The sequence below is a fragment of the Mus caroli genome, unplaced genomic scaffold, assembly GCF_978045245.1.
Source record: "Mus caroli unplaced genomic scaffold, Mus_caroli_1 scaffold_5, whole genome shotgun sequence".
In the NCBI taxonomy this organism is placed as follows: domain Eukaryota; kingdom Metazoa; phylum Chordata; class Mammalia; order Rodentia; family Muridae; genus Mus; species Mus caroli.
In genome coordinates this window covers 149,983,726-150,009,450 of record NW_028227260.1, presented here as the reverse complement: position 1 = coordinate 150,009,450, position 25,725 = coordinate 149,983,726, and the positions used below count along the sequence as shown (strand labels likewise).

General features: G+C 44.5%; 1 protein-coding gene and 3 pseudogenes across 1 annotated transcript; 2 read left to right on the top strand and 2 right to left on the bottom strand.

Moving 5' to 3' along the window:
• Positions 1 to 13,864: 13,864 nt before the first annotated feature.
• LOC147004857 (ubiquitin-conjugating enzyme E2 E3-like) lies at positions 13,865 to 14,516 on the top strand (annotated as a pseudogene).
• A 3,188-nt stretch (positions 14,517 to 17,704) lies between these two features.
• Positions 17,705 to 18,262, bottom strand: LOC147004856 (putative ribosome biogenesis protein RLP24 pseudogene; annotated as a pseudogene).
• A 1,355-nt stretch (positions 18,263 to 19,617) lies between these two features.
• On the top strand, positions 19,618 to 20,148 carry LOC147004855 (ferritin heavy polypeptide-like 17E). Its single transcript, XM_085837793.1, has one exon. The coding sequence runs from the start codon at positions 19,618 to 19,620 to the stop codon at positions 20,146 to 20,148; it is 531 nt and encodes a 176-aa protein (XP_085693919.1).
• Positions 20,149 to 23,242: 3,094 nt separating this feature from the next.
• Positions 23,243 to 24,592, bottom strand: LOC147004854 (zinc finger and BTB domain-containing protein 14 pseudogene; annotated as a pseudogene).
• Positions 24,593 to 25,725: the final 1,133 nt, after the last annotated feature.

Below are 25,725 nucleotides of genomic sequence, written 5' to 3'. Positions count from 1 at the left end.
TGTGTGTCTCAGAGAGAACCTACCTTAGACAAGAAGGGGTTGAGAAGTGTTTCTCCAGGAAGAGGCCAAGTGGCTTAATACAGCTGTCTCAGGAGGATCAAACAACTAGGGCAACAAGGGCCCTTGCACGCCCAAAGAAAGTGGGTGGGGCAAGCAAGGTAAGAATGAGATGCAGTGCTCTAGAGTTCCATTGCAGGGAATACTTTACAACAGAGATGTTGTCCTGAAAGAGAAAAAACTGAACTTTTCCTGAACTCTCTTACCCCTCCCATCCAGAGACTGTTCCCGGAGCACTCCTGAACTTTTTACCCCAAGGTACCCCCTCCCAATTGAAAATTGTTCCAGGAACATTTTTTAGATAAGGGTCTCCTGGAACAAAACCTAGTCCTACCCCTCCTAACTGAAGACTGTTCCAAGAACATTTTTGAGATAGGGGCCTCCTGGTACTACCCCAGAATGTTCCAATAGATCGAGTACATTGCCAAAATATAGGACACGACCCCTTGGTTATGTAAAGCCCCTTGGCAAGACCCCTTAGTGACGTAAATTTGTACTTTCTCCACCCTGTTCCCCCCTTGCCCTTTTCTTATAAAAGCCTGTGAAAATTTGGGCTGATGGCCGATTCTCCTCTGCACCATGCTGGGTGTATGAGATTCGACCCCAGAGCCTCTGGTATATGTGCTTTTTATGTGCTTGCTTTCTTGTCGTTGCTGTATTAAATCTTACTCTCTACATCTTAAGTTCGGTCTCAGTGTCTTCTTGGGTGCGCAGCTGTCCTGAGGCTTGAGTGAGTGTCTCCCTTTTGGGAGTCTTAGAGTCTTTCAGTCCTTGAATGTTTCTGCCTAAATTAGCATCTTTGATCTTCCTGGTACTCAGGATTTGCCCACCTGTTGAAATGAACATTCCAATGGATACTGGAAGCTTCCCTTATATCTAAACTGCATTATTCCAACCAGATGTGCAGTTCTTCATCTAAAGGGATAATCTTCATGCTGAAGCTCCCCACCTCAATCCTTCACCTCAGTATCTTTCTACCATGGGTGATCAATCTTACCATATCTATGCAGTAATAGAGCAAACTTTCAATAGTTTACAAAGGTAGTATTAGAGTTTAGAAACACAACTTTGTATGTCTTTTCCTCAAAGACCCCAGAACTTGAAGCACGTTTAATATTTGTTTTATGATAACCTTCTGATCAAGAGTCGGAAAGACCAGGCTTTTGATTAGAATTTGTGTGTTGTTCTCTACTTGGTTTCTAAGAAACAGTGGTAAGAGATGCTCTTCTACACTAGTTACCTGTGACAACAATGACCCTCCCTCCCAATGTCCCCTATGCTTTAGTTCCAGAGATCAGATCTCCCAACTTGGACCTCATCAGAGTTAAAATGTCCACTTTTCTGGCAGGGAAAGGGTCCATGACCCATCTGCCCCACAATTTCTCTCCTTTTGATTTTGCTCTGTTTTAAAAAGGGAATTGCTTGTTGAAATGACAGTTCTGAAATTCCTTACGATAGTCTTATATGCAACACATGTGTCTTTATGCTTGCATGTACATATGAGTGTGTAGGACTGAGCTATCCATTGTGGCTACATATGCACAGATAAAGTTATCATAGCAATGTCCTCTTACCTAGACTCTCTGCTTTATTTTTTCTCACTGAACCTGTAGTTCACAGGTTAGGCTACAATGTCTAAGTGCCAAGATTGGATGATCTGTGTGTCCCCTGCTCCCAGTTCTGGGATTACAAACATGTAGGGTCATGTCAGTCTTTTATAATCATAATGAATATACAAACATATTATCCATGCTAAGCCAGCAGGCACATTTCCCACTGCTTTGGTTGGTGTACTATTGCTGTGAAGAGACACTATCACCATGGCAACTCTTATAAAGAAAAACATTTAATTGGGACTAGTTTACAGCTCAGAGGTTTAGTCCATTATCATTGTGTCAGGAAGCGTGACATGCAGGCAGAGATTGTGCTGGGGAGGCAGCAGACAGCAGAGGGAGAGAGAGAGAGTTAGGAGGAGGAGACTGGGCCTGGCCTGAGCTTTTGAAACCCCACAAAGCCTACCCCTAATGACACACTTACTCCAACAAGACCACATTTACTCCAACAAGGCAGTATAATCTAATGCCACTCCCTAGGCATTTAAATATGAGTCTCTGGGGGCCATTCGTATTCAAACCACCACACCCACCGACCCATCTCTAAGGCCCCAAATGCTCTGTGTTCCTGAAAATTCTTCTATCAAGCTAAGTAGCTCAACATGCCAAAATCCAATCTCAGTCAGTATTTCAGTATAAACAGGATACACCTAGATTGTTTTCTACAGTGTTGTTCAAATATCATCTAACTCATTTCCTAATATTGTCCTTATTATCATCTGAAACCTCCTGAGCATGCCGTCCACTGCTCACATTCCCATCAGAATTCTGACCTTTAAAGTGCTCAACAGAGAACCCCACTAATCTGTACCTATAATAGTATATGATTTCTCTGGACAGTACTTCCAAATCCACAGCCATTCTTTACACAAATCAGTTGAAGGCTGAAGAACCTCACTGTTCAGTTTATCAGAGCAATGCCACTCCCCCACCCCTTCTGGATAAGAACTTTTTGTATGAACTTACTACATTGATTGTACAAAGACCTGAAAGAAGCACTTGAAGTGAGAATTTACTTACACTCATGGTTGAAGAGAACACAGTCTACCATAGCCTGGAAGCCTGGAAGCTATAGAGCTCTGTCTGCAGGGGTGACTCATTTACACCATGACGGTAGACCAGAGCACAGAGAGTATGGGCAGGAAAACTAGCTGGCCCTTATGTACCATTCCTATGCCCCCGTATCTCATAACAAGGTCTCATGTCCACAAGGTTCCAAAACATTCCACAGTAGCAGCCCTGATTGCAGCCTAAGGTGCCAGCACATGATTGTCTGAGTGAACACTTCACATTTAAACTGTAATGGACTCACGTTGTTTGGCTTTATTACTCAATTTCAACATGTGGGAATTCAACCTGTTCTTGTTTGGGATACGTATTTATTCTATATTTGAGCAGATTTGTCATGTTGCCAGTTCTAGCACACATTAATGTTAAAGTTTATAAGATGCACCATGGCTGCTGGGTTAGTGGTGTGAATCTGGTGCTGACCACTGCAGGCCCTGTGCTTTTTGCTTCGCTTTCTGTGAGCCCATATGAGCACCGCTTAGTTGATTCAGTGGGCCAGGTTCTCCTGTTGTCCTGCATCCCCTCTGACTCCTAAGTCTTTAATTTTCCTCTTCTGTGAGGTTCCCTGAACCCTGAGAGGAGGGACCCTAGGGAGACCTCCAATTTAGACTCTCTGCACAATGGCTGTGGGTGTCTGCACCTGCTTCCATCTGCTGTCGAACGAAGCATCTCTGATGACAGCTGGACTAGGTACCAATCAATGAGTATATCAGAATATCATTAGGAATCATTTCATTGATTTTTAGGGGTAGTTGTGTTTGGTTCTGCCTTAGGACTCTGGACTATCTAGTCTCTGATTCCTGGCCATCTAGACAGCAAGGGCTCCCTCTCATGGCATAGACCTCAAGTTAACCCTATTGTTAATTGGCTACTTCCACAAGTTCTGCATGACACTGTTCCAGAATATCTTGTAGGCAGGACAGATTGTAGGTCAAAGTTTTGTGGCTGGGTTGGGGTCCAGGCTTCTCTTTCTATAGCCTGCAGAGTACCTTCTCATGCCAAAGAGACTAGAACTTAGGGGTCAAGGCTCCATGCAGGCACCAACTCAACCTCTCTTTGTTCAATGAGCTATGGGTATGTTGTCCTTAGCAATGAGGCCCCAGTGTCAGTTTTAAGAGAGTGACCATTTGCCCTTGAATCAGTCTGGGTTATTAAGGATCTTCACAGAACCTCGTTGGCCAACAACTCAACTGAATGTAACCCAGTCCCATCACTGAAATCCTTGATGTAAAAAATGGCCAGTTCAGACTCTGTATCCTCCCCTACTAGAGTCACCTTCATATATTCCAGGAAGTTTTTGCTGCATCCTCCAGATAATCCCTCCTCCATTCCAGCTGCATCTCCCTGCATTCTTTACCTTCATCCCCTTATCTGATCTCTCCTGCTCCTGTCCCCACCCATTCCCAGTCCACCCACAACATTATTCTATCTCCTCTTCCCAGGGAGATCCACATGTTCCCCTCTAGTTTTCTCCTTTCAAATACTTTAGCTTGTGTCGACTTGACATAAAACTATCCAGCACATGAACATATGCACTGGTGCTCTGATGCAACTTCACAGATGTACAAGTAAACTTGTCAGCTTCTTTGGAAATGGAATTTAGATTTCACCTCGATGGTTATACATGGGTTTTTGCATTTATACCACTGTACTGTGTTTCAGTCACATCTCTTTGTGTTTTCCAAAGTTGCACTGTGTACTGTTTTGGTCGTATGTTTATGTTTCAGTAAAGAGGATATGCTGAAGAGCATGTGCTGTGCACTCCTATAGTATCATTCAATCAGTGTCCTGGTGATGTGCTAGAATAATAATATCATGTGCTCTGTTTTTCTGTAAATCAATGAGCACATCTATTACAGTACTCCTAGCAAGGCATTGGTATAACAAAACTCTACCTGTTGTAAAAGTGCTAGCATTGTAACTGCATGTTTAAAAATCCCTGGCCACTTAGGAACATATGTGCTGTTGTTCTCATGCAAACAACTTAGGAGTTCTACAATAAAACCTGTCCCCTTTGTTTAAATGGTGGTTAGATTTAACTGCAGCAGTAGTACAATGATATATGCGCATATGTTATTGTGTGGTATTTTAGTATATGTGAGTCTGACGTCTAAAGGTGGCACTGTGTAATACTTCAGTTAGAGATGTGTATGTTGTGCTCTCTGAGTCTACCAATGTCCTGGTGCAGTCCTACAATAATAATCTCATCTCTTTACTTGTCTGTATATCAGTACTTGTATGGTATTTTAATATTGCGTTTGTGTTTTTCTAAGATGCCACTTAGAACTGCTTCAATTTTAGACACAAATGTTATGCTCTGATATTCCATTGTTGTTCAATCCGTGCACTTGCGGCAGTGTGACAATGGGAAGCTCACTTTCTCTACTTTTCTGCAAATCAATCCTGATTTGCATTACAGTAATTCTCTCTTGTACCAATCATTGGTATAAGAGACTTCATGCTGTTAGAAAAGTGCAACAATTTTCACTGTGTTCTTAACAGTTCAACAATACCTAGCAATGTCTGCGCTTCAGTTCTGTTGTAAACAACTTCAAAGTAACGATATGAGTGTCCTGATTCAGTGCCACAATTAGAGTCTCAGGTCCTCCATTTTCCTTTAAATCAATCATCTCTTATATTATAGTACATCTCTGTGAGTTGCATTGCTATATCCAAGTTCTTGAAGTTGTAAAAGTACTAAAACTTCTACTGTATTCTTTTTGTTTTGTTTCTTTGAAACAGGATGTCTCTGTACAGCCCTGGCTTCCCTAGAATTAGCTCTGTAGACCAGGCTGGCTTGAACTCAGAAATCTGCCTGCCTCTGCTGATCAAGTGCTGGGATTAAAGGTGTGCATCACCACTACCCAGATTCCACTGTATTGTTTTTTTTTTAATTTATTTAACGTATGAGTGTTCTGTCACATATACACCTGCATGCCAAGAGAGGGCATTGGATCTCCTTATAGATGGTTGTCACCCACCATGTGGTTGTTGGGATTTGAACTCAGGTCCTCTGGAAGAGCATCCAGTGCTCTTAACCACTGAGCCAACTCTCCTGCCTCCTCCACTGTGTTCTTAATAATTCTGATGTGAGGATTGTATTTGTTGTTGTTCTAATGGAAACAACTTCAGAATCATGTGAGCAAAACAGTTTGCCTACTAGCAAACAGAATTTAGATTTTATTGCATCTGAAGGGAGTTGGTTTTGGAGCCATTTAAGTCACACGGCCGTGTGTTTTCAGAGAAGCCACAGTGAACTGCTTCATCTATCGATGTGTAAATAGTACTTTACAGTTCTTACAGTGTGAAAACTGTAAGAACTCCACTCAAGTTCAGCCACTGACCACGTACGCTTGCACATCTATAAAGGCAATATCACCTGTTATCTTTCCCAGTACATCAATCAGCCCTTCTGCTACACTTCAGAACTGTATTTGTTGCATTGGTATTGGAAAGTTCTTGCTCTTGCAATATACAACTACTGCCCTTTTTCAAGGTATTCCTCCCTACTCCACATATTTAAATCTATGTACAGCTGTCATGATGCAAACCACTTCAGAGATGTATAAGTTAACAGGTATTCATTGTTGTGAATGCAATTTTGATTTCTCCATAGTAGAATTGCACCTGTTTTTCAAAACACCTTGTGAGTCACATACACTTGTGTTTTCTAAAGGGGCCATTGTGATCTATGTCAGTTACGGACATGTATTCCATGCTTTCCTGTAACATTCTTACTCAATTACTGTCCTGGTGCAGTCCTACAATAACAATCTATCTCATGTATTTGCTTTCCTGTATATCACTGCTTCTGTGACTGTGATGGCTGGGGTTGCCATCCACAGTCAAAAGCTCTGACCCAGAATTGTCCCTGTCTGAGGGAACTGCGGAGGTCCAGTGACAGGTCAAAATTGGTATTCAGCTCAAGGGGAGGCCCCAAGGCCTGATACTGTTACTGACACTGTGGCGTACTTGCAGTCAGGCGGCTAGCACAGCTGTCCTCCAAGAGGCCTAACAAGCAGCTGAAAGAGTCAGATGAACATACTTAACACCAAACCAATGGACAGAAGCCAGGGACCCCTGTGGTTGAATTGGGGAAAAGCTGCAAGAAGCTGAGGAGGAGGACAGCCCCATGGTAATAAATGGTCTCAACTGACCTGGACCCCCGAGATCTCTCATACACTGAGCCACTAACCAGGCAGCATATATCAGCTGATATGAGGCGTCTGACACATATAGAGCAGCCTGGTCTGGACTCAGTCAGAGAAGATGCACCTAACCCTTGAGAGACTGGAGGCTGCCAAGAGTTTAGAAGTAGGTGGGTTGGGGATTGGGGGAATCAACATGGAGGCTGGGGTGGGGAAGAAGTGTGGGGTATGGGGCAGTTGGAGAGTGGATTGGGGGAGAGAGTGGGGAATAGAATGTGGATTGTAAAAAACTTAATTTAATAAAAAATATAATAGAATAAAATAAAATTTCTTCTAACATCCAAATAATGGTGGTGGTGATGATGATGACAATGATAATAATGATGATAATAATGGCACATCCTCTACTTTCCTTTAAGGCCAACAGTATTTTGTCAGCTGCATTGGTTTAAGAACAGTCTTGCTGTTGTAAAAGTGCAATCATTTCCCCTGTGTTCTTGGTAAACCTGCTCCACTTCACAACATATGTGTTGGTGTTCTTTTTGTTGATGTTAACAAGATAAAATATAGTGACTTAAACAAAGCCCATCACATTGGAGTTGCACAAGGCAAACCAACATAAGGAAAAGAGCCTCAAAAGAAGGCACAAGTATCTGACCCACATGTTCATATACACAGGAGACCCACCCATAAAAATACTAAACTGGGGCTGGACAGGTGGATCATCAGTTAAGAGAACTGACTACTCTTCCAGAGGTCCTGAGTTCAATTCCTAGCAACCACATGGTGGGTCACAGCCATCTGTAATGAGACTCGGTGCACTCTTCTGATATGTCTGAAGACAGTGAGAGTGTACTCATATAAATAAGAAATACAAAAATTTTAAGCAAAAAATACTAAACTGAAAGTACACCAAGTAGGCCATAAGCAGAACCATACAACCCTTACTGCTCCTGAGATCTAATCCCCCACTCTCAAACCCAAATTGGGAGCAGAAAACCTGATGTGGTCTCTTACATCTCCAACCCCAAACCTGACTGATCACAAAGACTATTTCTCTCAACTTTCCTCCCCTCAACTCATCTCATTATCCCTGACTCTAACACCAGAAGGCAATTCCATGGGAACATACCAGCTGTGCAGGCCAGGGTAACAGGTTCACAAAAAGCTTCATATCAGACAGCACACAGCCACCACACTCTCCTAAAGTCCAGGGAAGAAGCAGAAACCAAGGAACAAAACATTCACCCAACAGAGCCAGAACCAGATATCATCATCTAGACCCATATACATCTATGACTGCACAAGAACGTAAAAGAAAAGCACAGCATATATACCCTCTAAAACTAAAGCAGGGCACTTGCAAAACCCAATGTACTAGTACTGCAGTTATACTTACATTGTGTAATAAGAAAGCACGTGGTGGCAGAGGCCTTTATTTCCAGCACTTGGGAGGCAGAGGCAGGTGGATTTCTGAGTTCGAGGACAGCCTGGTCTACAGAGTGAGTTCCAGGACAGCCAGGGCTACACAGAGAACCCTGTCTCGAAAAACAAGAACAAGAAACAAAAACAAAGACCAAAAAAAGAAAAAGAAAGCACGTGGGATTGCTCCTAAAACAGAATTTGTTTGCTTCAGAAGAGGTGCATTCCCAAGTACAATAAAATTGTTAAGAGCACAGAGAAAATGGTAGGAAAGTTTATAATAGCAAGGACTTTGTTTTACCAATGACTGTTACAACCGAGGCATACTGTTACAAAGGGAGTTTGATCTAGAGAAATGCAGAGATCATATTATTGTTTTATCACTGCACCAGGACACTGATTGATCAAAAGGGAAGAAGAGAGCACAGCATGAGATTCTATGGCTGAAGCTGCACACACAGGTATTTTGGAAACACTGGCCTATACCTGGGTACTACTACTGCGGTAGTATATAAACTCCCTTTACAAGGATGCAAGCGAACTCCTAGAACTCCCAAGTTTCTTGCTTCAGCACAGCAGCACTTCTGTTCCTCACTAGACCAGGATTGTAAGAAAACAGTGAAAATGGAAGCACTTTTAAAACGGCAAGAGCTTTATAATACCGATGGACTTCACAACAGAGAAGTCCCGTCACACAAGTCAGCATAGATTTGCAGAAAGGCAGAGACCACTCCTGTAGCATTGCTGCAGGATGCCGACTGAACAAGAAAGGGATAGGAGAGCACAGCATATGTGTCCAAGTCTCAAGCAGTGCACAGTGGCACCATTGGGAATCACAGCCATGTGATTTTTAAAGGGCTACACAAGTGCATACTTGCTTATACCACTGTACTACTACTACAGTGATATCTCAATGCCATCCACAACAAAGTGCATGAGATTGTCACACAACTATGAGGCTATATACTTCAAAGAAGCACGGCACACATTCCTAAGTGGATTGGGTTTGCGAAGAACTTAGTGATCTATTTTTGTAGACCATTATAATTTAGTTTTACCCTAGGAATCTAGGCCATCCAGTCTCTGGAAGTAACAATAATATGGCCCCTACTGATAGTCTGCTATATTCATAGATCAGTGTCTTATTCAGCCATACCCAGAGAAGCTTCCTCCTGTATCAGACAGGAACAATATGCAGAGACTCATAACCAGACGTTTCACACACACACACAAACACTCCACACACACATTCAGAGAGCGAGAGAGAAACAGACAGACAGACATGTACCTTGAAACACAGAGGTCTAAATGAGAGGTTTCCATCAAATCCCTGCCCCCAGAGTGCAGGGAAGACTGCAGAAGAGGGGGCAGAGAGAGTATAAGAGACAGAGGGGTTGGAAGACACAAAGATGGAGGGCAAAATTACCTCTAAGTCAGCATAATCAAAGCTCACAGGAACCACAGAGACTGAAGCAGCAAGCACATTGCCTACATTACTCTGCACCAGGTCCTTCGCATCTATACTATAATTGTCAGGTAATATACTTTTAAGGGAATCCTGAATGTGTGAGCAAGTGGGTCTCTGATTCTTTGGCTTGCTATTGGCGTTCTCTTATTTTTCTGTTGGCTGTTGTGTCCAAATTTGATATGATACATTTCTTTAAACTTATCATATTTTATTTTGTTGTTATCTCTTAGGAGCTGGTTCTTTTCTAAAGAGAGACAGAAAGGGAGTGAATGTAGATGGGAGAGGCAGTGGGAAGGACCTGAGGGGAGTAGAGGGAGGCAAAACTGTATTCTGGGTATCTTGTATGAGAAAAGAACCCATGTTTGATAAAAACAAAAAAATAATAAGCAACAAATAACCTAGAAAGTCTACAAATGAGGAAACATAAAATCATGCAAGCTCTGCTGTGAACACACATCATAACTAAGTCTAGTCTTATAAAAGACAACATATATCTAGGGTTTGCTTACAAATGCAAAAGTTCAGTCCATTATCATCAAGGTGGAACATGGCAGCATTTAGGCAGGCATAGTGCAGAAGGGCCTGAGAGTTCAACACCTTCATTTGAAGGCTTCTTGTGGAAGACTGACTTCCAGGCAGTTAGGATGAGGGTCTCAAAGCCCACACCCACAGTGGCACACCAACTCCAACAGGGCCACACCCTCTAATAGTGCCACACCCTGGGCTCGGCATATACAAACCATCACACCATTCTCACAAATGGAAGAAAGAAAGAGAGAAAGAGAGAAAGAAAGAGAGAAAGAAAGGAAGAAAGAAAGAAAGAAAGAAAGAAAGAAAGAAAGAAAGAAAGAAAGAGGAAAGGAAGGAAGGAAGGAAGGAAGGAAGGAAGGAAGGAAGGAAGGAAGGAAGGAAAGAAGGAAGGAAGGAAGACTATTGCACGACATGCCCAACAGCAAGAGCTTTGTAATATCAATGAGTTTTACAACAGAGAAGTGCTGTATCACAAATGGGGAAAATGATTTACAGAAAAGCAGAGGAGATGAGGTTTTTTTGTTTTTTAAAGCACTATGCCTGGAAGCTGATTGGACAGGAATGGAATAAAAGACATGAAACGATACATGCATATAACTGAAACAGTACAGTGGAATCCTTTCAAAGCATGCACACACAACAAAACACCTCAGAATTCCATACTTCCATACCAGTATGTTGATGAACTTGGCAGCAACATCTAACCTCCATAACTGCAAACCTTACCAGATTCCTCATACAATTTTGAAGTTGCTTGCTACAGAATAGCAGAGAATTTGTTTGTAGCAGAAGGGGATTGTGAGAAACACAGTGAAAATGGAAGCACTTTAACAACAGCATGAACCTCCTTAAACAGTGGATGTTAAAATGGACAAGTACTATATATACCACGAGTTGGGATGGATAGACAGGAAAGCATTAAAAGGCAGATTATTGGAGCACTAAAACAGGACACTGGGTGGACAGGAATGGCAGAGAGGAGCACAGGATTCACTTCCATACCTGAAGCAGCCCTCAATGACACTTTAGGAAAACACATGCATGTGATATGAAAATGCCAACCAAGGGCATGTTTACCCATGCTCATGTGCTACTACTGCAGCGGTATATAAATGAGATTTGCAACAAAGCACACGAGAGTACTTGGACTACACTGCAGTTGTTTGCCAGAGACCAGCAATGCACAGGTTCCAGAGTGGAGAGTGACTGTTACCAGTCACATTGAGCAGTACAGCACAGCAGGGAAATCTATGGTATAATGGTGGCTGTCACAGACATGTACTGTATCAGAAGTGGCAGCTGATGTACAAAGTCACAGACCCTGGACCTAACAGTTGTACCACAGCTGCACAAGAGCACTGCCTGAATGATAAGAACGGAATGGGAGAGCACAGCAAGAGCATCAGTAACTGAAGTGGGGCAAAGAGGCGTCCTTGGAGAACTCGAGTACATATGACTCAAACGCCCAACAATGGCATAGTTGCAAAAAGCAATGTGTTGCTGCTGAAGCAATATCTAAGCTCTGTTTACAAACTGCTTGAGAGAATCCTTGTGCAAGTCTGATGTTGCTTGGTTAAGCACAGAAATATCCACGCCCCTAAGTGGACTGAGATATTCAAGGACACCAATAAATTATGCTACTTTTACTAAGCAGAACTTTCTTTCCTAGGTAGAGCTTACTGAGAAGCAAGCACTGCCCCGTAAGTGATGATAATAGAAAAGAAAGCAGAAGAACAGAGATGTTACCAAACCCTGACTGAACAGGAATGGATAGGAGATCACACCATAGGCTGAGGAAGTACACAGTGGCATCCCTGTAACACACATTCACATGTGACTAAAAGACCTCACAGTGGCATATTTGCAGAAACCTATGCACTACTACAGCAGTGATGATTAACCTAACTCTATTTGCCATGAAGCACAGGAGACTAAGTGTATGAATCTAAAGGTGCTTGCTTCAGTACTGCAGCAACAAGTCCTTGATTGGATCAGGATTGTTAAATTCACAGTTAAAGAGGAAACTAGGTAGGCTGACTTCGAATCTTCTCCTGTTTCTCCAGGTCCAAACTTTCCAGTCTCTTTCCCAGCTCTGTATTTGGTAGAATATTTGTGACAGCCTTCACTGCCCACCTCATTCCTTGTTCTCATTTCCTATGGTGTCCACAGATCTTCCCATCCCAACCCGCTTCGTCCTTGCTTTTTCCCAGCCTCCAAACCCAGCAGGCAACCCCTCCTAGCCTAAGGACCACTCCTGCCTGGGAAAGAAATTGGCTGAAGGCTGAAGGCTGAAAGCAGAAAGCCGAAGGCTGAAGGCTGAAAGCTGAAGGCTGAAGCCCTATTCATACCTCTGAGTCTGTAACTCCAGATCCAATGCACCTCCCCACCCCCAATTTTATCCTCAGCTGTGTAGCAGGAACCCTCCTGCAGTCTCTTTCCTCTCTGAGCTCATCCTCTACAGATTACAAAAGTCTATCTCCCAACCTACCTTCACCCAACTCCTCTCATTATCCCTGCCTGCAACCTCAGCAGGCTTTCACTGGGAACAAAGCAGCTGAGCTGGCCAGGGAAACAGATGCAAAGAAGACATCCCAACCAGGAACACAGGGCTGTACACTTTCCTAAATTCCAGGGAGGAAGCAGAAACAAAAGAACAGCTAACTCACCAAGCAAATGAAAGACCAGATTTCATCACCCGGAACTGTAAATGACTAGATGCCAGCATGAACACACAATACCTCACAGCCTGGATAATATGAATCCACTGTAGTCCATCTATCCTCACAGAGCAGGCCCGGATTATTCTGAGAGAGGTAGAGTCCCAGAAAAAGACCATGAAACAGCTGATATGAAAGTGATAGAGGGCCATAAAGCAGAAATGATAGCCACTAGTTCCAACACTTGAGAGGCAGAGGCAGGCAGATCTCTCTTGTGTCAGATAGACAAACTTAAGCAGAAGGAACAATTTAGAGGGTTCTATAAGGGAGAGGACTTTAAGTAAGGCCAGGTATATGCACTCTAGCAAGAGTGGGCCATATTTACATTAGGTTCATTACTCACTTTTGCTTCCCTCTGTGTGACTTTATCCTGGCCTCCTGGGCACTCCATGCACACGGCCCCTCAGACACATATTCAGCTACACACTCATACACATAATATTGAAAAAATAAATAAAGTACTTTTTAAATGTTCCTAAAATGGGGAAGTCCTACTTATACAATTTAAATATACACTATCATCGGGCCCTCATGTAGTTTCAGGGACTTTTAGGAATTCATGGAGAATATCTTAAAATAAAGCTTGTGCTTTTTGGAGTGTGCAGAGGCTCTGGTGACACTGTGCCTCAGTAGGAGGCCCTCTCCGCCATGGCTCTAGGAGGGCAGATATTGGCATACTCCAGCTACAGCAAGGCATTGCACAGCCCGTCGTGAAGCCCCCCGTTCCAATTTTTCAAGAAAGGTTCCTCAGTGCTCTCCCTCTCGACAGCATAGCAGCACACGAGCAGTCTGTGTAGGCAGCTGAGAAATTTTCCCAGAGATAACTTCACCAGGATACGCAGTGAAAGACAAATGTGGGATGATGAGAGCCACAGCCCTAGCAGTGGCAGTTCAGATGCAGAGGAACGAGACCCTGCTGCTCCAGAGCCTGAGGAACAGGAAGAAAGAAAACCTTCTGCCACCCAGCAGAAGAAAAACACCAAACTCTCTATCAAAAGGACTGCTGCTGGGCAGTGGTGGCACATGCCTTTAATCCCAGCACTTGAGTGGCAAAGGCAGGTGGATTTTGAAGTTAGAAGCCAGTCTCGACTACAGACTGAGTTCCAGGACAGCCAGGGCTACACAGAGACACCCTGGTTCAAAAAACCTAAAGAAAAAAAAAAAGACTGCCAAGTAATCCATTAGTGGTAAAACATTTCAGAAGGAGCTGGCTGAGATCATGCTCGATCCTCCTCCTAACCGCGGTGCTGGGCCTAAAGGAGATAAGTTTTATGAATGGAGGTCCACTATACTTGGTCTACCAGGTTCTGTATATGAAGGTGCTGGTTTTTTTCTGGATATCTCATTTTCTTCAGATTACCCATTTAAGCCACCAAAGGTTAGTTCTGGACCAGAATCCATCAGTGCACCACCAACGGTCTGGGAGTTATCTTATTCTGAAAGACAACTGGATCTTGCTTTGACTATTTCCAAGGTTTGGCTCTCTATTTGACAGATTGCAACGCTGCCTTTTGTAGCCCAGAGAGCACTGATGTATCATCTCAAACACAACAAACATGCTCCTAAAGGAAAAACAAAACAAAACAAAAAGTAAAAGAAAAAGAAAAAGAAAAACACTTCTACTTTTCAAGTCTTAATGTTACTGCCTGCCACCAGGGGATCTGGTAAAAAATCAGTTTGTGATACTGTGGATTTTGGACTGGAGCCTGGGAATCTATATTTAGAGCATGGCAATACTTCTGGACCGTGGACAGCTTGAGGAACAGTTACACCTGAGATCTCAGATGTTTCAAGTGACTCTTTGACAGGGACCATGGACAGGAAAAGACTGAAGACTCTGATGTCTGTTTTAGATTCAGCCATCAACCTTGTTTTGTCTGAGAAGATATCGAGTGGTAGGCAACAGGGCTGATATGTTTAGTTGCAGGATGCTTTCTCTTTTAGGAGTTGCTGTGGTCATGGTGTCTCTTCACAGCAGTAGAGCACTGACTAAGACAGTAGTTGGCACCAGGGAGAAGAGTATTGCTCTGACTAGTCTAACCATGCTGCTTCTTTGCAAAATGTGGACTTTGGTCTGGGAAAGCCGTCCAAACACATTAAGTGGAGCACAATGGGCCATGCCACAGGAGCACAGGAGACAGTGTTGAGAGACATTTGATTGTGGGGATCCAGTTCAAGGGGTTTCAGGTGAGAAAAGTAAGGAAGTGACCTAGAGGTTGTTGTGATATTTTGGTGCATAATGTGGCTGCCTTCTGCACTTGTTTAAGAAAATCTGCCAGAAGATACACTGAAAAGTTTAGCATTAATGACATTAGCAGAGGAAATTTCAACACAGCCTAGTATCAACTCTGTCATTTGGCTGTAAGTGGGCACTCTTACTCAGATCTGTAATGAAAAGGGGTACTTTGAGAAAGGAAAGATACAAAATGGACAGTTTGAGGAGACAGGGGGCACCAGGATGTGTAATGGAGCTAAATGTGGTGCCCAAGGAGATAAAAGTTGAAACTAAATCCGGAGGCTAAATGGAAGAAAGGGAGCAGTGACCTCAGAACAAGCCCTTATGCGGGTGAGCTTCGCACCTGTAAAGAGAAATCAAAGACAACTTTAGGCCAATGTGTGGTGACATGTGCCTTTAAAACAGCACTTGGGAGGCAGAGGCAGGTGAATCTCTGAGTTCAGGCCAACCTGGTCTAAAGAGTGAGTTGTAGCCCAGCCATGCTTAGGCAGCAAAAACAAGAAAGGTGGTGAAAATGTGTTTGAATGAGGAGACTGTATTCCAGCACCGCCATGCAGAAACTCTTGGCAATATAGGCAATATGATTCTGGCTTCAGAGGCCAGGACTAAGAAAGGAGGACTGTGGGATCTCCCTCTTCAGTCAAGGAGAACTGATGAGGCCAGACATGTGTCAGGATAGTGTCCCTGCAAGGAGACCCAGAGAGGCTTTTGGACTAAGCTGAGAAGGTTAAGCTTGGATCGCCTTGGAGACTCTGAGAATTAGAGATGCCAAAGCTACTGTACACTCTCTGTTGGGGAGAGCTGCTAACATTGTATGGAACCAGCCCAAGAGAGAGAAATGTGTTTCAATCGACTAAGCTGAAAGGAGTTGGAGCTCTGAAGAGCCCTTTGATATCAAATGGATATAGAGTTGGCAGTTTGACCTGCTAGCTTTTGGTCATGCTTTGGTGCAGTATTTCCTCACAATGCTTGCTCCCTTTCCTCCCTTTTGAAATGGTAATATAAAGGAAGGGATAGGTGGAGTCAAGATCAGGGGGTGGGGGGGACTGGAGAGATCCAAAGCAAGCAGCAGAATGCTGAGAGAAGTACCATTGTGGAGATATTCACAGAAACTTATAAAGAATTCAAAGGATGGAGTCCAAAGCCTTGGATTCAATGTATTAATGGAGTCTATTAAAAACCTACGGTGTAGATCAGTAAGTGCCCTGTATACCCCAACTCACCCGAAATCAAAACTTCTGACCTGCCCCCTCCAATCGCCCTGACACTGCAGTGATGCCATCCTTGTGCACCAACACTCCTATCAGTTGCTGCTCCCCCTTCTGACATAATCTCTGGGGTTGAAATGATGTCATGATTGGGCGCCAGCACTCATTGTGGCTGATGCCCTGCAGCCATTAGCCTTGGGGCTGAAATGTCCTGATTGGGCTTCAACATTCATTTCCATTACTACCGGCCCCCTCCACATTTCTTTTTTCTTTTTTCTTTTTTTTTTTTACTTTAGAAAGGACTTTATTTATGTACAAATAACAGTTATCATTCTATCCATGAATTCTATTTTCCTAAAGCAAGAGTTTCTTTTTGGTTGTCTTTTTAAGGTTTAAAAAAAAAAAAATACTGGGTACGATGGTGCATGCCTTTAATCCCGTAATTCAGGAGGCAAGGGATCTCTGTGAGTGCCACGGAGACTGACCTACAGAGTGAGTTTCAAGATAGCCAGAACTACACAAAGAAATCATGTCTCAAAAAATAAAATAAAAGAAAAGAAAAGAAAAGAAAGGAGGAAAAGAGGAAAAGGAAAAGAAAAAGAAAAAAAGGAAGAGAGGGAGAGGAAGAGGGCGAAATCAAAACCACACCCTAATCTTTGAAAGGCACCAAGATTCTTCTTCTGCTTCTAGATCAGTGCTGGGCAGGAAGGAAAGGAGAATCTTTCGGGACAGATGTCACAACTGGACATTCAGGCAAAGTTTAACAACCCAGCCCACCTCCAACATCGCAGCTGCAGGCTGAATGGCTGAAGCAGGTCAGACAGCCCAACAAAACTCAGCTGTGCTGTGTGCTGCCATTAGCAACTATCAAAAATTACTAAACATACTAGACCAAAACAAAAAAAGACTCAAGTAGACATGAGAAGAGTCAGTTCCTTGCATGACCTCCATCTCAATAACCCTAATAAATAGACTATCCCAATGCACGGAAAATAGTACATCATTTCAAATTTCACACAGGAAGAAAATTGGCTCAACCATTTTATGCCCACAGTTCATGTCTTCATCTACACACAAACTTTCCTGTTTGCCTGCGCATAACACAATGAGGCAGAGCTGAGACCTAACACCCACAGGAGATGCTTTTACAGGCTGCAACGTTGAAGGGGGAAGCACATTGAATCACCCTTGTCTGAAGAACCTTGTGGAACCAATGAATAACTTAGGGGCCGAAAGTCTCCACTACACTCCAGTGTGCTTAGGGCTGGCTGCGGGCAGCACCGTTAGGAAGCTTCCTCCATGTCCACATCCTCCTGTAACTGCTGGACCATTTTTTCCTCCAGCTGCTTTCCTTTGCCGGCGAGAGGAGCCCGGATAAGACGGATGTTCTGCTTGACCTCCTTGATGTCCTGCACCTTCTGGAGCTCTTTGTTCTTCTTCAACCTGTTCATTATAAATTTGGCCTGGCGCTTCTGTTTGATCTCTTCAACTCTCTTCATGGCATCAATAGTTTTATTCCATAGCTCACGCTGGTATTTCACAGGTTCATTTCTACGTTTTTCAAATTCAAATGAGTAGTCCACCGTGAGCTCCTTGTTGGCTGCTTTCCGGAAGCTTTAGTCCACCTGACCTTGCGTGGGTTCCTCTTCTTCTTAAAGTTTTTATGACACTTGGATTTGCAGAATCGGAACACCTTGCCGTCATTGTGGACGAACATCATGCCGTGGCCAGGGTAGATCTGCCCGGAGCAGAAATAACACTTTTCGATCCTCATGTTGACCCCGCGTGGGACCCACCTTCCAGACGCGGAGCTGGAGAGGCCCCTCTACATTTCCACTGATGCCCCGCACCTCCCTTCATCCCTGGGGCTGAAAGTCATGATTGCGAGACAACCCTCATTTTGGCTGATGGCCTGCTTCTCCCATTATCCCTGGGGCTGAATGCCTGTCATGATTGGGCTCTGAAACTCCTCTCTACTGATGCCCCTGCCCTTCCCATTAGCCCTGGGGCTAAATCCCTGGCATGATTGGGCACCAACCCGCATTTCTGCTGATACCCCGCCTCTCTCGTTAGCCCTGAGGCTGAAACCGTGTCATGATTGGGCCCCAATCCTCATATCTGCTGATGTCCTGCCTCTCTCATTAGACCTGAGGCTGAATCCGTGTCCTGATTGGGCACCAACCCTCATTTCCACTGATGCCCCGCCCCTCCCATTGGACCGCCTGCTGAGACCATGTCATGATTGGCCTCGATTTCTCATTTCTGCTGATGCCCACCCCTCTCATTAGCCCTAAGGCTGAATCCCTGTCATGATTGGGCCCCAACCCTCATTTCCACTGATACCCGCCTCTCTCTTAATCCCTCCTGCTGAGACCATGTCATGATGGGCCTCCATCCCTCATTTCCGCTGATGCCCACCCCTCTCATTAGCCCTGAGGCTGAATCCATGTCATGATTGGGCACCAACCCTCCTTTTCACTGAATCCCGCCTCTCCCTTAAGTCCTCCTGCTGAGACCATGCCATGATTGGCCTCCATCCCTCATTTCCGCTGATGCCCACCCCTCTCATTAGCCCTGAGGCTGAATCCATGTCATGATTGGGCACCAACCCTCATTTTCACTGAATCCTGCCTCTCCCTTAAGCCCTCCTGCTGAGACCATGCCATGATTGGCCTCCATCCCTCATTTCCGCTGATGCCCACCCATCTCATTAGCCCTGAGGCTGAATCCATGTCATGATTGGGCACCAACCCTCATTTTCACTGAATCCGCCCCTCCCTTAAGCCCTCCTGCTGAGACCATGTCATGATTGGACTCCAACCCTAGTTTCCGCTGATGCTTGCCCCTCCCATTTGCCTGGGACTTAAATCCTGTTATGATTGGGTGTCAACCCTCATTTCCGGTGATGCCCCGCCTCTTCCTAGAAACCCTGGCGCTCAAATACTGTGGTCCTTGGGCAAGAACAGCCATTTGGGTCTCTGCCTGCAGCCTAGCTGCTGAGCTGCTCCGGAGATCATCTGTTCTGAGGTACTTTGGGACTGTGGGACTGTGGGAGTGTGGGACTGTGTTCTTTGCACCCCTGTGAGCGGGTGGGGAACCGCTGAGCCTGTGGTGGCTGAGCCTGTGGTGGTACAGCTCAAGCTCCCGCCATGGCTGAAGCGCCCTCTCGAATGAGGCAAAACTATGACTGGCAGTGCGAGGATGCTGTCAACACACACATCCAACTGCACCTCCATGCCTCCTATGTGTACATGTCGATGGCAGTCTACTTTGACCGTGATGACGTGGCCCAGGAGAACTTGAAGTGTTTCTTCTTGACCAAGTCACACAACTGCCAGACCAGTGCAGAGATGTTCATGCACCTGCAGAATAAGCGTGGAGGCTGCGTCTCCCTTCAGGGCATCGCGAGACCAGAACGCGACAGCTGGCACGGGGGATTTCAAGCCATGGAATGTGCCTTCCACATGGAGATGCTCATCAACCAGAGCCTACTGAAAATGCACGAAGTGGCCAAAGAGAAAGGCGACCCCCACCTCTGCCATTTCCTGGAGCAAAACTGCCTAGATCAGCAGGCCGACATTCTGAAGGAGATGAGCGGCTACCTGACCAACCTGCGCCAGATGGGGGCCGTGGAGCACAACTTGGCTGAGTACCTCTTTGACAAGCTCAGCCTGTCCTAAAGCTTCAAGTGCACTGAACTGGGATGTCCCCACTGCCGTGGGGTCTTTCTCTGGTCATTACACCTGATGTTCATGTTGGTTTTGAAGCAAAGTTCACTCGTTTTCCGTTTCTGTTGGACTGTTGCTTTAAATAAATTTTGTGTGTTTGTTTGCAGCAAAATTGAAGTATCAAGTTGATATTTAAATTCTTAACTTTGGGGGCTGTGGGTGTAGCTCACTTGTTACAGTGCTTACCTGGTATTCAGGAAACCATGGACTGCATCCCAACCATGGCCATAAACAAGGATATGGTGGTCCAACCCTGAAACCACAGCACTGTGGAGATAGAGGCAGGAATATCAAGTGTTACAGCAATGTTAGACCCTCCTAAGCTATAAGAGCCGGGTCCATAAAATTACACCATCAAAAATCCCTTTCACCGTGAAAAAAAAAATGAAGCTGTGTCTCCACGGGGGTTTTAAAATCCATGGTCAGGAGTATATCTTCATATTCATTCCCATTATTTGGAAGCTTTGAATATCCAGAAGTTTGGATGGGAAAGGGAAGTGGGAGGAGAGTGTGTATGAAGGGGTGTCTGAGAGGGGGCAGGAATCCGGAGGTAAAGTGAGTAAATAATTTAAATCTTATAGAAGAAGGGGTTGGGCGTCTAGGCAATTTCCTGACTTAGTTATGTGGGATGAACAAGCGTGGATTTCTAGGAAAAGCAGAGACCAACACATGAGAGAAGCCACAGCATCAGGCCCCAGGAAGTCAAATTAATGGGAAGAATGTGGAAGCCCCAAACCCTGAGACAACAGAGAGAGAAAATGATAAACATCAGAACTTACAAAGGGCCCCCATCAAGTGGATTGCAGGACCCCCAGAGCTAGGAGTTCCCTAAGGGCCTCACAGTCAGGTGCTTAACAGTCTTCCAGGGCATGCCACCTATCAGGATCCCTACCTATCTTCCTGAGGCTTACCATTTCTGCCAGCTTTTAGCAATCTGTAAGACTTGGTATGTCCTGAGGGAGGGTGACACAAGCCTGGAGGCTGCTCTTAAAGCAATCATCCCTGGTTTCCTAATGGATCAGTTTAAGATTGCCTGAGCCTCCTCCAACACTCAGTCTCAGAAATCAACACAGACTGTCAGTAGGTTTTAATGTGATGATTGCTGTGCCTGCCTACCATTTTGGGTATGTTTTTAGGGTGTCAATGAGAAACAGACCTTCAGGGCTGGGCCATTGGGCCCTACCCAGAGAGCTGCTGTGGACCTCAGTTGGCCATGTAGATCTAGTGCCCGGAGCAGATAATTGATGATCAAGTACTAACATACAAATGGTAAAATCATGAGAATAACTATAACCTCTACTGAAAACATGATAAATAGAATAGTTGGGTGACATTGTTCTCATTGCAGGAGAATGCAGGGAGATGGGTAAAGAAATCATCTAAAAGATCAAAAAAGATCAAACCAACTCTCCAGCCTTTGCCATAAGTGTCAGGAAGGCTGGTGAGTCCCTTGCTGCCTTTTTCTTTTTTTCTTTTTTCTTTTTGTAATGAAATTACTTTAATGCATTTTTTAAAGAAAACCTTAAGAACCAAACATGAACTTTTAAAGATGGCACCTTCTACAACTGTACACATCCTAAAACACTGTCTACACTTTCCTACAGAACATAATTCAAACTCTGTGGGCATTTCAATCTATCCTCAAGGAAATAGTCAAAGGAGCGCTTAGTACACCCAATCTGAAACAAAGTTCATAATTCCGATTTATGATCTTGTCAGGGCAATCGGCTTCTATTGAAAACTGCAACCAGTGATAAGACATATTTGGAAAACATTTGGTCTGACAGTCTTTAATATCGGTAAAATGGGTCTGAATTTTGTAGCCAATGAAAGGTACTTTAATCCACTGTGTAGAAAAAAAGGGAAAGAAAAGATGCAGCTGTCCCTTTTCTGGAAATACGTAAGACCAACACTACTATTTACACACTTACAGGATTTCAGACTTATTTAAGTAAGCATCTCCTCCATGGGAAACTGAGTGCTGCAGAGATGCAGAGACCCCCAAGCCTGACGATCTGTCAACTACAAAAACGCATTTGAAGAAACATTTCTGTTGCTTGTCCTAATTTTGATCTTAAATACAAAACCATTTCTGAAGTCAGTCACAATTTGAAGACCTAGGAAACCTTAGGTGTTTTTTGTATCTGTGAAAACTTTGTCTCAGACTCTTCTCCTCCTGTTGATACTGGTCCACAGCACAGACACACACACAGACAGAATGGCCACACTGGAGGAAAGGGAAACTGAATCTCAACACAACTAGCATCCCGGTGGTCTCACTCAGTCTGAGGTATACAGGACCTGCAGCATTTGGGGTGCGTACAGTGGCTATTGCAATGAATGAAGGAACACTTCAGGAAAGCATCCATTATATGTTCACAGGAACACTGAGAAAGAATTATATGTATATATATATATATATATATATATATATATATATATATACAGAGAGAGATTAAATTCACAAACCAAATATAAACCTAATACCATCCCATTTTTACAAATTTGGTTTAGAACTTCTGCAGTGTTCTGGGTCAGCACTTGCCAGCATTTTCTGCATTCATATAATGGTCTTGTATCCAGTTATAAAAACTACTGTTTTGACATAAGTCACATATACTGGGACTAGGAAATCAATTTATTCAATGACTCCGTGCAGTGTACTCACCAGCTTGGCAAGAGTTGAGGGATTTAGAATGAAACAGAAGCCACTCATTTTAAACCAGACAAAGGAGTTTTCAAATTAAAACCATAAAGAAGGGTAAGGAGCTTACTGCGAATATGAATACTAGACATCACACACACACACACACACACACACACACACACACACACACACACTAAAAAATAAAAAACCAAACTGTTTGGTCAGAACATAGGAGCATAAGTGCCTTGAGAAATTTGAGAATCACCTAACCAGAGTGCACAGTCTCTTAGGTCCAGCCAGCACAATGCTGTAGATTGCCACAAAGCGGTCAAAGGTGTTCACTGAAGACAGCCAATGCAACCTTTGCATCCACCTCCCAGGCCCAGTGTTCCTAACCCATCACCTCCAGCTACAGGCAATTGTCTCCAGCTGCTGCTCGGCCTCAGCGGCCATCGCTGCAGCCTGCAACTGTTCTGTGTCGCTCTGGATGGCACTGGGGGTGACCTGTTTCCTCTCACTGTGCATATTGTTCTCATGCCTCTTCAGGTCTGAGGCCTTGGCGAAGGCCTTGGTGCAGGAGCCACCCACAAAAGGCTTTTCCCCTCTGTGTCTTCTCTCGTGGTCCTTGAGGTGAGACTTGTGTTTGAGGGCTTTGTCACATATGTGACACGCGAATGGTCTTTTGTTGCGGTGAACCCCCTCGTACCTCTTTAGGTCTGGGGCACAGATGAACAATTTTCCGCACACCTCACAGCTGTAGGGTTTGTACCCTGTATGGATTTTTAGGAGTTCTTTCAAGTGGGCCTGGGTGGTGAAACCTTTTGTGCACATCTCACAGACAAACAGCCTGTCAGCTGTGTGGAGCTTCTCATGCTTCCTCAGCTGGCCTTCATTGGATAAAGTCCTCCCACATGCTTGGCAGGCGATCTGCTCCCGATGGTGACCATAGAGCAAGTACTCGAACTTCATGTCGCTGGCCGCCGTGGCCCAGCCCGGAGTCTGTTCATCTTTACTACTTAGCTCATCCCGTCATTAAAGGTTAAGGCCTGAGGGGTCTGAGACCCCAGATCTTTGGACTCGGGAGTCTCCATGGACTCCACTTCCTGGCCGTAGCAGTTCACTTCCCGAACTTCCTCACTCCCCAGCTCTTTCAAAATTGCTTCCTGAACCCTGAGAGCGGTTGTGGGAGACTTGCTGTCCTCTTGACTTGGGGGAGTGGCTTCTACCGTGTCCTCAGAAGGGCTGGCATCTTGGTCCAGGATTTCTTCCACATCATCGTCCTGAGCATCAGCAGCGTCTCCAATGGTGCAGTTTATTTTGAGGCAATACTTACTCTTCAACTGGCCTTTTCTTCCATCTGGACCAGACACATCGTGCTTCTGGGAACACAGTTTATCCAAATACTGGATACAGAAAATCTGCCCGGACTACATTACATCATCAAGTTGATGTCCTCCTTTTTCACGGAAATCTTTGTGGTGTACATGTAGTTCAGCACCTCTTCAAATATGTCGGAGCGGAGGAGATCTATCTCTATGACGGACGAGCTGTCCACTTCCAGCTTCGTGAAAAGCTTCTTAAAGTACGTGCTGCAGGTGGCGAGGACACACTGGTGGGCTCGGAACTTTACATCTCAACCACTATGGTGATGTTGCAGAATTCTCCCTCCAGGTGCTGTTCGTTCAGTGATTTCAGAAACAGAGTTTTTTGATCATCGTCATTATATTTTATGGTTTCAGACATACTGATGAAAAAAATCCATGAACAATTCAGGCTATGTTCTTAATGCCATAAAAACCAAATGCTTCAGATCAGACTCAGGCTGATCAGGATCAAGCCAGATCTGCAGCCTGGCACCACTACAGAAGCTCGCTGTTGCTGTGGGCTCCCTCGCTTAGCAGAGCACAAGCCAGGGACAGAATTCATGCAGGAGCACAGTGTATGGCAGTGTTTTGGATTTTTTAAAAAAAAATTTTGAGTTTGGGGAGGGGTGGGGTGGGATGGGGTAATTATGCACGTCCCTGGTGGTGGCAGCCCTCCTCCTACAGGATCACACACTATCCAACCCGCCCCGAACACTCCCATCCCCCACCCACTCCCCATCTGGTTGCCCTTTTCTATTGTAAGGTGCACACACTGGAGAAGACCACTGGTGTATTAAGTAATTTTCTATTTCTATTATACAATACCATGTCAAAGGCAACTTCCCCGAGAAAGTTTGGGATCATGTGTGCAGCACTTTTGAGTCCATTAAGGTAGAGTAAGGCATGACAGTGGAATTGGAAACTGGGGGCTCATATCTTAAACTACAAATAGAAAGCAGAGCACAAACTTGAAATGGTGGGTCTACAAACTCTCAAAGAGTTCCTCCAGTGTCATATGTCCTCTAACTCCCAAGCCTCCTAGAATAGTGCGACCATGTAGGACCAAGTATTTAAATGCCTGATATTATGTTGGGGCATCCCATTGAAACCACCTCAACCCACTCCCTGGCACCAATAGTCTTGTGACCATATATGCTGTATTTCAAAATGCATGTAGTATAAATTTAGAAGTCCCTATAGTTTTTCCACAATTACAACATTGCTTAGGAAGCGACAAGCCTCGCAAAGACTTAAAGTGACAGGGTAGGAGAATGGCCAGAGAGCCCTCGTCCACTTAGAAAAGAATGGAAGGTGTACTGGCTATTTTTGTGTCAACTTGACACAGCTGAGTTATCACAGAGAAAGGAGCTTGAGTTGAGGAAATGCCTCCATGAGATCCAACTGTAAGGCATTTTCTCAATTAGTGATCAAGGGGGAAAGGCCCCTGTTGGTGGGACCATCCCTGGGCTGGTATTCTTGGGTTCTATAAGAGAGTAGGCTGAGCAAGCCAGGGGAGGC

What these genes read in the sequence shown, in the direction of transcription:
- LOC147004855 (XM_085837793.1), top strand. Translation starts at nt 19,618, where the DNA reads ATGGCTGAAGCGCCCTCTCGAATGAGGCAAAACTATGACTGGCAGTGC.